At 49.3% G+C, this 9,441-nt stretch overlaps 2 protein-coding genes across 2 annotated transcripts; one reads left to right on the top strand and one right to left on the bottom strand.

The window, feature by feature from the left end:
- Nucleotides 1-250: 250 nt before the first annotated feature.
- LOC6596489 (out at first protein) lies at nucleotides 251-4,544 on the bottom strand. The gene is given in 4 exon segments (XM_002021495.2): nucleotides 251-1,446; nucleotides 2,372-2,690; nucleotides 2,800-2,913; nucleotides 3,950-4,544. Coding segments are annotated over 4 exon segments (1,425 nt in total). The 5' UTR covers nucleotides 4,226-4,544; the 3' UTR covers nucleotides 251-730.
- A 654-nt stretch (nucleotides 4,545-5,198) lies between these two features.
- Nucleotides 5,199-7,618, top strand: LOC6596488 (protein sly1 homolog). The gene is made up of 5 exons (XM_002021494.2): nucleotides 5,199-5,322; nucleotides 5,385-5,544; nucleotides 5,614-6,299; nucleotides 6,356-7,065; nucleotides 7,129-7,618. The coding sequence occupies exons 1-5, from the start codon at nucleotides 5,295-5,297 to the stop codon at nucleotides 7,459-7,461; spliced, it is 1,917 nt and encodes a 638-aa protein (XP_002021530.1). The 5' UTR covers nucleotides 5,199-5,294; the 3' UTR covers nucleotides 7,462-7,618.
- The last annotated feature ends 1,823 nt before the right edge of the window (nucleotides 7,619-9,441 follow it).

Raw genomic sequence — 9,441 nt, 5'->3', positions numbered from 1 at the left:
TAACAATTTAAAGAAAAATTTTAGAATTTAAGATATTTTTTTTTTTTTTAATTTAAAGAATTTTAAGAAATTTTCGAACTTTTAAAATCATAAAGAAACAAATTTTAAAAAAATATTTAATAAAATATAAAGTTTTAAGAAATATTGAAAATGTTTTCAGACTCCAAAATCATAAAATTATGAAGTTTAAAATATTAAAAAAAAAAGATATTTATCAAGCAAAAAATACAATAAAATGTTGATATTAATTCAAAAATATGTCTATATTAAATTTATATAATTTTAAAGCCATATATTTCGTAATATAAAGATAAAATATTCGAAGCAAATGGTTCAAAAACGACCGAAAGTATTATTTAAATCCTTTGGTTTTTGGGAGCACATAATTAGTGAAGGCAAGATAGTAGAGGGTGGTGTGGGGAGTCCTCCAAGTTCAGCGAGCTCTTAGTGGGCCAGATTTAATGGCCATAATTAGAATATCTAACCTAAACGTAAACCTAAGGCTAGAGGGAAATCCTGCACAAGCGTATAACTCAAACGGGCTGAAAGCTAATCGTAGTTACAAATGCGAACATACATATGTACATAGTATACAGGAGGAGGAGAGGGCACCCTTTGGCTCACCGCCCCCGCCCCCCATGGTCTGTGGCAAGTAAAAAGTGTCCACGCTCATTTCTCGGGATGCCGCAGGGGCTGGCAGGGGCTGGCAGGGCTGGCAGCATTATCATTATCACGCAACGACGGCAGCCATTGTGGATGTGGATGTGGATGTGGAGGATGATGTGGCGGCAACCTGAGAATGATGATGAGACTGCTGGTGGTGCTCCCTCTCCCTCTGGCCCTCGCCTGGCTGTTGATGGGAAATGTGATGGACCGGAAAGCTCCACAGAGCAAAAGGCATCTGCTGTTGCACCAACAAAAGCAGTTGCCGTAATTTGTTGGTCGTCGTTGTTGCCGTTGTGTCCTCTCCTGTTCCTGTTCTCCTGCTGCCATTCGTTGCCATTGCCGCACCTCCTCCACCTCCTGTGTCACTGGCAACTCCCAACTGGTTGCCGAGTGCCGCATCGCAGGCATCCATCGCATCCGTGTCGCTCCGCCGCCTGGCACAGCGCATCTGCATCTGCATCTGCACCAGCTGCAGCTCGCCGCGTCGTCATTCATCCCAGAGGCACTGTTGTTTCTGTCGGACATAATAGGTGAACTGTGTACACTTGCGGCAGGTCTTGATGCCGCAGCGATAATTCGTCTGCTGCTGCTGCTGGGCCCCGGACGAGTCCGCGCCGGCCCCCTTGCCCTTGCAGTACTTGAGGCCGCAGGGATACCAGCCAATGCACGTCTCCAGGGTGCACAGGCAGGGCGCCCAGAGGCTGCTCACTTCGTTGCAGCGCGTGGATAGCGTGTCCGGGAATTTCTCGGTGGCCGCCTCCAGGCTGGAGATCGACGAGCCTGCACGATGGTCCCAACAAAAAAGTGGGCAATATTTTAAGAGCTGTGTGTAAGGAAAAAATCAATTCGGTTCACCGAATATTGGCCGCCCAGGGGGAAATTTTCCACCTAAAAAGTACAACAAAATCCACACATTTGTGGTGCTCTCGAAAGCGCTTAAAATTTGGTAAAAAATTGGGTCCAATTTGAAGGCTAAAACGAGAATTCTCATCAGAAAGGGGAACACAAGGATGGGAGCCTGGTAATCGGTCTCTTTATTGTATAAAATAGTTTGGAATCGCCGTAGGACACGTGGATTCTTGAAAAATCGCAGTGCATTGTGGGTATTCTTTTGGTTGCTTTTGAAAATTTCATACGTTTATTTTATTATAAGAATTTGGGACTGGAATAGTGATATTTGAGACATAAAATAGAGGGTATTTGTTCTATAGAATCCGTTTGAGATGTGTGCGAGATGCGAGTGGGCAGGGGACCTATCTATGCACCTATGATGCGACTCTGACCAAGGCCCGCTTCCTACAACAAATAACACAGTCTTCGGTCTCCTTCCTCAAGCGAAAGCTTCAAAACGGAATGCCCAACAATCCAATAAAGACCAGGCATATTTTCTCCGACACTGGGACCGACTGCCAGTCCTCGCCAAAGACTGTATTTATTGTGGGATCCTAACAGGGACGCAGCTGCCCAAGGCATTGACGAACCGAGCAGGCAGCGGAGCCACGGAAAAGATATTGAAGCACCGTCGAACGAAAATAAAAATGGAATTTGTTCCGGATGCAATATATTGATATTTGTATAGTCGTTGGTTAAACACACACTCAAAGCGGATAATAAGTGACTTATGACCGAGGATTGGGACATGGTTTTACAACTAAACCGCTGGCATTTTGTCTCTTATGTATATGCAGACTTGCTTCAAACTCACCTGGCAACTCCGCCCAGGACTTGAGATCCACATCCCGGACATAGGTGGCGTCCATGGCCTCCGCGCAGATGGTCTGCAGGTGCCTCGTGATGGGCAGGGAACGGTTGAGCTGCACCCAGCTGCTCATCGTGTAGGTCTCGCGGCCCTTGTCCTCCTCGGGAGTGCGTATCGTGTGCGGGTTCTTCTGCCGCAGCTTGGCCATGGCGGCCGAGGAGATGAAGTCCCCCTTGTTGAACTTGGTGGCGAAGCACATGACCTGGTACTGGCTCTGGCCGCGCTCCTCCTCGCCGAGCACCAGGGCCTTGAGGATTTGAACCTCCTGGAATGGCACGGGAGTAAAGGGGAAGAAAGGAATGAGGTTTCTGAAGCAGAGGAGTGGTTGGGACTCGGATTCCTTCCACTTCCGTGGTCATGTGGGGGATACTTACATTGCGGAAGTCTATCACTTGGGTGATGAGGGTACCGTCGGTCTTCTGGAACTCGAGCGTAATCAGGTCCTCGCCAATATTGGAGGTGATGCTCTCCTGAATCACCTCGCCGCCCTGCAAAGGCCCGTTAGAGAGCAACAAGTGTTAGAATGGGCCTTAAGAACACTTCTTCGGTGCCCCCCACCCACTAGAATATTAATAAAGCACTGAGAACCGAGCACTGTTCGGGCTGGGGGTCTCTCTGGGGTTGTCGTCGGTTCTTAAATTAACTATGACAGCTCCTGCCGCTGGAAGCAGGGCGGCCCTGAACCGAATTAGAGTCAAGAGACTTGAAAAATAGCAAAAGGAACGAAGCCGAAACGAAACGGAGATGGGAAATGTAAAGAAGAAGAAGAAGCAGGGTCAACTGCACCGCACAATCTCTCCCTCTCTCTCCCTCTCACTCGCAAAAAGTGTGCCCTTTGCACGTGCCTGTGTGTGTGTGTGTGTGTACATGAGCAAACATGTTGTTGTGTTGGTATTGTTCTTGCTGCCTCGCCGCTGCTTGGCTTTCCTTGTGTTTGCACAAAAGCACATGCAAACAAAGCAGTGCAGAGTAGAGCAGTGCAGAGTGGACATTTTTGGGCCACGGACAGCACGCGGCAACAATGAAGAATGTCACATGTAAACACACACATGCACACGCACACACACACACACACGGCTGGGTACAGGGTGTCCTCCGTTTTTGGCAATCTCATCTAAAATTAATCGAAAAACCCAAAGGCACAGGGGGAAATCACTGCTCAACAATTATGAACTGCTTTATGCAAATATTTTATACAAGAAAATCAAATTTCAGTGCTTGTCGTTGTTTATTTCTGTTCTCTCTCCCATTTGTTTTTGGCTTTTGGCGCGCTCCCCTCTAGTCCGGGTGTCGCCATTTGTTTATACAATGCTGCTCTGCTCTGCTCTGCTTCTATTCTTGGTTTCTTGGTGTTCATTTTGCTTAGAGATCATCTGCGCCAATTGATGGAGGTTTATCTAGTTCTTCATCGGTTCCGGGCATAGCCGGACTTTGTTCCATGGGAAATACTTCCTCTTTAGCCTCTGTTTCTTCTTCTTTCGGCTGCTTGGCAGCCGCCTGGTCCGACGATTCCCCGGGACGCACCTGATTCTGGACGTTGATGAGCAGCTGTGCCTGCGCCCCGCCGCTGCCGCCTGAGATTAGCAGGTTGCAGATCACGAACCAAAGGAAGCCGCGGCTGTGCTTGAAGAAGTGGTGGCGATTCACTAGGCGGCCATCGCAGAAGCGCCTCTGCAGCCCCTTGCCCAACATGTTGAAGGGGGCCAGCGCCCGGTGGTGGTTCAAGCGCCATCTGGTCTGGCGCACTTTCTGGGCCAGGTCGGCCATGGCCTCCTGACTTGTTTCCCCTTCCAAAATCATTGTCGCTCCTTCACTTGGTGGTCTGCTTAGCGGCGAACTTGCTTTTATTTTTGTTTTTTTTTTTTCCGAAAACGACGTGATTAAATTATATTTTTGAATGCGAAAAACAAAATGCGTCTGACAGTACCGCTCGCCAGAAACTTGACGTTTTGATGTTGATGTTTCAACGGACTTTTCTGAACTCAGAAAATAACTCGACTCGACGCTATTCTCTATTTTGTTGTTGTTGCGCGGCCGAATTTCGCATTTTGGTTTTGTCCGAACTTCTGAACGTGTCCGCGACGTGTTTTGGGATTTTCGAGGTGTTAGTGTTGAGTGTGACCAGTCTGTGGAATCGAGGGCATACCATGTAGCTGTACATGTTTGGCGGTTTCTTGGGAAAAATATTGCTGGGCAACATGAGGCTAGAATCAGTGCTGCCAGAATTTCCGAGTCGCTACAAGCAATAAATATGCTGAAAAATATGCACTCAAAAATAATACATGTGTGAGTTTATTTGGAAAATATGCTTAACAGCTTATATAAGATATTTGATAATTAATAAAATGCTAAATCTAGCCTGAAAAATGCTAAACTGCCAGCGGTGGATAGGCTCGCGTGGGCCTTGAAATGTTGCTGGGCGTGGACACATGCTGCTGACTTATGTTGCAGCTGTGCAAAAAAAAACCAAAATAAATTACTCCATTTTTAGAGACATTTTCTTAGTGTGATTGTTACTGATATGAAATATAGTATATTTCTAAAATATTCGAAAATACTGTGTTTGGTATTATCGCCGCCTGCGTGCACACTATTTCCACAGCTGTTGCACACTTTCTTCACACTAACTTTGCCCAAACGCTTGTGGGCAGTGCTGCCAGATGATCAGTGTAACCATAGGCTATAGGCGAAAAAAAGCCAAAGCTAGCATTAAAAATGCCAGATCTAGCCTGAAACATGCTAAACTGGCACCACTGCGTGTGACGTGTTGTTTTTTGTAAAATATGTTTTCTATCCATTGAAAGAGAAATAATTGATAAACCAGTCGCTGCTATTGCCAATTTTCACCGGGACCCACGCACCAAACACCATGTTGACCCTAAGGGAGCGCCAAATAAGTAAATAAACTAGAATTGTGGCTGTGCAGAATATCAATTGACTAATTTGCCTCCTCACGCAGATGCCATTAAGCAAATGCTTAATTTAAATTCGCAGCAGCCCAAGGCCCTGGCCGCGGAGCCCGTTTGGAAGATCCTCATCTACGACCGCGTGGGACAGGACATCATCTCGCCGGTCATCTCCATCAAGGAGCTGCGCGAACTGGGCGTGACACTGCATGTGTGAGTGGCGCGGACCCGTGGGTCCATTAGTCACAGTATACTCAAATAAGCATGATTCCCTCTACATAGACAACTCCATTCGGATCGCGACTCCATACCGGACGTGCCGGCCATCTACTTCTGCCTGCCCACCGACGAGAATCTCGATCGCATCCAGCAGGACTTCTCCAACGGCCTGTACGACATCTATCACCTGAACTTCCTGGCGCCCATTACGCGCACCAAGATCGAGAACCTGGCCGCCGCCGCCCTGCACGCCGGCTGCGTGGCCAACATCCACCGGATGTACGACCAGTACGTGAATTTCATCAGCCTGGAGGACGACTTTTTCGTGCTGAAGCACCAGCAGAGCGACCAGCTGTCTTACTACGCCATCAACCGGGCCAACACGCGCGACGAGGAGATGGTGGCGCTGATGGACTCCATCGTGGACTCCCTCTTCGCACTGTTCGTCACTCTGGGCAACGTGCCCATCATCCGCTGTCCGCGGAACAGTGCCGCCGAGATGGTGGCCCGGAAGCTGGAGAAGAAGCTGCGCGAGAACCTCTGGGACGCGCGCGCCAATCTGTTCCACATGGACGCCACCCAGGCCGGCGGCGGAGTGTTCAGCTTCCAGCGGCCCGTGCTGCTGCTGCTGGACCGGAATGTGGACCTGGCCACGCCGCTGCACCACACATGGTCGTACCAGGCGCTGGTCCACGATGTTCTCGACCTGGGCCTGAACCTGGTCTACGTCGAGGACGAGGCGTCGGGAGGTAGCTTTCCGCAGCTTTGCTTCTTTAATCGAATTACATCTATGAAATGTTTGCAGGGGCCCGAAAGAAGCCGAAGGCCTGTGATCTGGACCGCAACGATCGCTTCTGGATGACCCACAAGGGCAGTCCCTTCCCCACGGTGGCCGAGGCCATCCAGGAGGAGCTGGAGTCCTACCGGAACTCGGAGGAGGAGATCAAGCGTCTCAAGACCTCGATGGGCATGGAGGGGGAGTCGGACATTGCCTTCTCGCTGGTCAACGACACGACGACGCGCCTCACCAACGCCGTCAACTCGCTGCCGCAGCTGATGGAGAAGAAGCGGCTGATCGACATGCACACCAAGATTGCCACAGCCATCCTTAACTACATCAAGGCGCGCCGCCTGGACTCGTACTTTGAGATCGAGGAGAAGGTCATGTCGAAGCAGACGCTGGACAAGCCGCTGCTGGAGCTGCTGCGCGACCCGGAGTTTGGCCAGCCGGAGGACAAGCTGCGGCTGTACATCATCTACTACATCTGCGCCCAGCAGCTGCCCGAGTCCGAGGTGGAGCGGCTCAAGGAGGCCCTGCAGGCCGCCGGCTGTGACCTGACCGCCCTGGCCTACGTGCAGCGCTGGAAGGCGCTCATGAATCGCTCGCCGGGCATCAGCCAAGCCACCCAGTACGAGGGCGGCGGCACCAAAACCGTTTCCATGTTCACCAAACTTGTCTCGCAGGGCAGCTCCTTCGTCATGGAGGGCGTCAAGAATCTGGTTGTGAAGCGGCACGTGAGTAAAGCCACAAAATCTCCTCGAAAGCGTTAATTTCCAGCTGTCTTGTTGCTTCTGCAGAACCTGCCGGTCACCAAGATCACGGAGCAGGTGATGGAGTGCCGCAGCAATGCCGAAACAGATGACTATCTGTATCTGGACCCCAAGCTGCTGAAGGGCGGCGATGTCCTGCCCAAGAACCGTGCCCCATTCCAGGACGCCGTCGTCTTCATGGTCGGCGGCGGCAACTACATCGAGTACCAGAATCTGGTGGACTTTATCAAGCAGAAGCAGACGTCCAACGTGCAGAGGCGCATCATCTACGGCGCCTCCACGCTGACCAACGCGAGGCAGTTCCTCAAGGAGCTCTCAGCCCTGGGCGGCGAGATCCAATCCCCCGCGACGACTAGTTAGGAGCGGCTGCTCCGATTCCATTGCTGCTGAGCGAGCAACTGGACAGGGACTGGGAGGGCAGGACAGGACAGGACTGGGCTGGGCTGGACTGGGCTGGGCTTCTTTCTTTTTACTTTAAGAATATCCAAAAATAAATTAAATGCAAGGCAAAACAAAAAAAAAACGACGAAGATGAGGAACTCCACACTCGGCAATTACTCCAACCTGACGCTTAATCCCCGAAGGACAACAAGCAAAAACACGCGTAGTCCCGTGTACAACAAGCCCGGGGAGGGGCGGCGCGGTGCGACGCGGGCACTCGCATTCTAGGCACCCATTAACACCAACTTGGCAACGCTTTGATGGACAGCTGACAGACAGCCAGTCAACGACTGAGGCGATGATGGGCCCTGCCTGACGCCTGATGCCTGACGCTTGCTTCTCAATGCCCTTCATGGTGACGCTGACGGCGGCGGCCTCGGCTACAATTATGGGGCGACAACTATGCGCGGCACTTGGGGACAGGCATAGGCACAGGCACAGCACAGGGATAGGGTTGTAGGGACAGGCCTTAGCAATTAGCACTATCCCTGGCGATCTATGAATGGAGCAGAATGGAGCACTGAACTGATTGAAAGTCGCTGGGTTGACTGGACTGGACTGGTGACTGGTGTGGATTGTGCGGATTGTGGAGAGGCTGTCACCAAGCACCATCAAATTATCCATCTAACTGGAGTTCGCGAACGATGTGGATGTGGATACCTGGCTAGGCCTTATGGTTCGAGCTGACAATCATACGAAATCAGACACATAAAGTGTGTATTCGGGTTAGTCTACAAATAGATGGCTAAATCGTTTAAAGCGATACGGGTAAAACATGGAAAACCCGTGGAAAAGGTACACCGAAAATAATAGCTATGACAAAGGTGAATTGATGGCCACGAAAGTGATTAGAAAATGTTGGAAAACGGTCATTAAACTAGGAAAGAACTACCTTTAAATAGTTCAAGAGAGTGATCCAGATAGAAGCCTAAAGTAATGAGATGTCTATCATCCCTAAAGGAATGGTTACTGGTGCCAAAAAGGAGTAACATATGAACAGGAATTGCACGTTTAAAACGCTCTGCAAACAAATTTCGAATGAGCCAATCAGTAAATCGTTTGAAATGCTCATCAAAATATGGTCTAAACTGTAAATCTGTGGACTTAATGGCTAACAAATATGGCTGATATGGAAATCGATTGGATATGCCCCGATAGTATATTAAATTAATAAAAACTTAATTTAGTTCGAATTAGTAATTATATTTTGAGTGGAAGCTTAGTTTTTGTAGCAAGTTTAGTTGTAATATACTCGAATATTAGTGATTAATACGCCGCGCGTCATGCAGCAGTGCCCCTCGGTCGCTTGGGCTGGGTTAGGACGCGTAACAGCCTTCTGCTGGTGTCTCGCAGACCACTTGATGGTTCAGTCCATTGCATATCAAAATCCAGAACATAAACTCTCCATATCACACTAATTCCAAACTTTTACCTTTGACCTGTTGAACCCTCAAGCAAAAATCGATGGCTAAAAAGCTTCGTTTAAAGCGAGGCCCCACTGTTAAACAGTTTCCCGAGCTGAGGAAGCAAACAAGATTGAGGAGAAAAAACCGTACCGAACCGAGTCGATCCGATCCGTTTCGATCCGTAGCCTAATTAACACTTTTGGTAAATCAGAATTGATGGCCCTGCTGAAAGGCCGCAGAAGAGATGATGACGCTGACGATGACGATGACGACGATTATTCATGGAGCGTTGAGCTTAAATATTGGTTTTGGTTGGGTTGGAACCCAGGGCGAAGGGCGAAGGCGAAGGGGGGGAACTTGGGTTGGGTTTGGTTACTATCCCGACTACCCGTGGCCACAATTTAAATGTTAACATAAACAAGAGCAATTTAACAAAGGCCAAGAGACCCCACCAACCACACGAAAGAGAGAAAAAAAAGAACCAAAATACCAA

Source organism: Drosophila persimilis, unplaced genomic scaffold, assembly GCF_003286085.1.
Source record: "Drosophila persimilis strain 14011-0111.01,24,50 unplaced genomic scaffold, DperRS2 tig00000124-arrow-pilon, whole genome shotgun sequence".
In the NCBI taxonomy this organism is placed as follows: Eukaryota; Metazoa; Arthropoda; class Insecta; order Diptera; family Drosophilidae; genus Drosophila; species Drosophila persimilis.
Note: the sequence above shows the minus strand (reverse complement) of the source record. Positions and strands in the feature narration are given on the sequence as shown.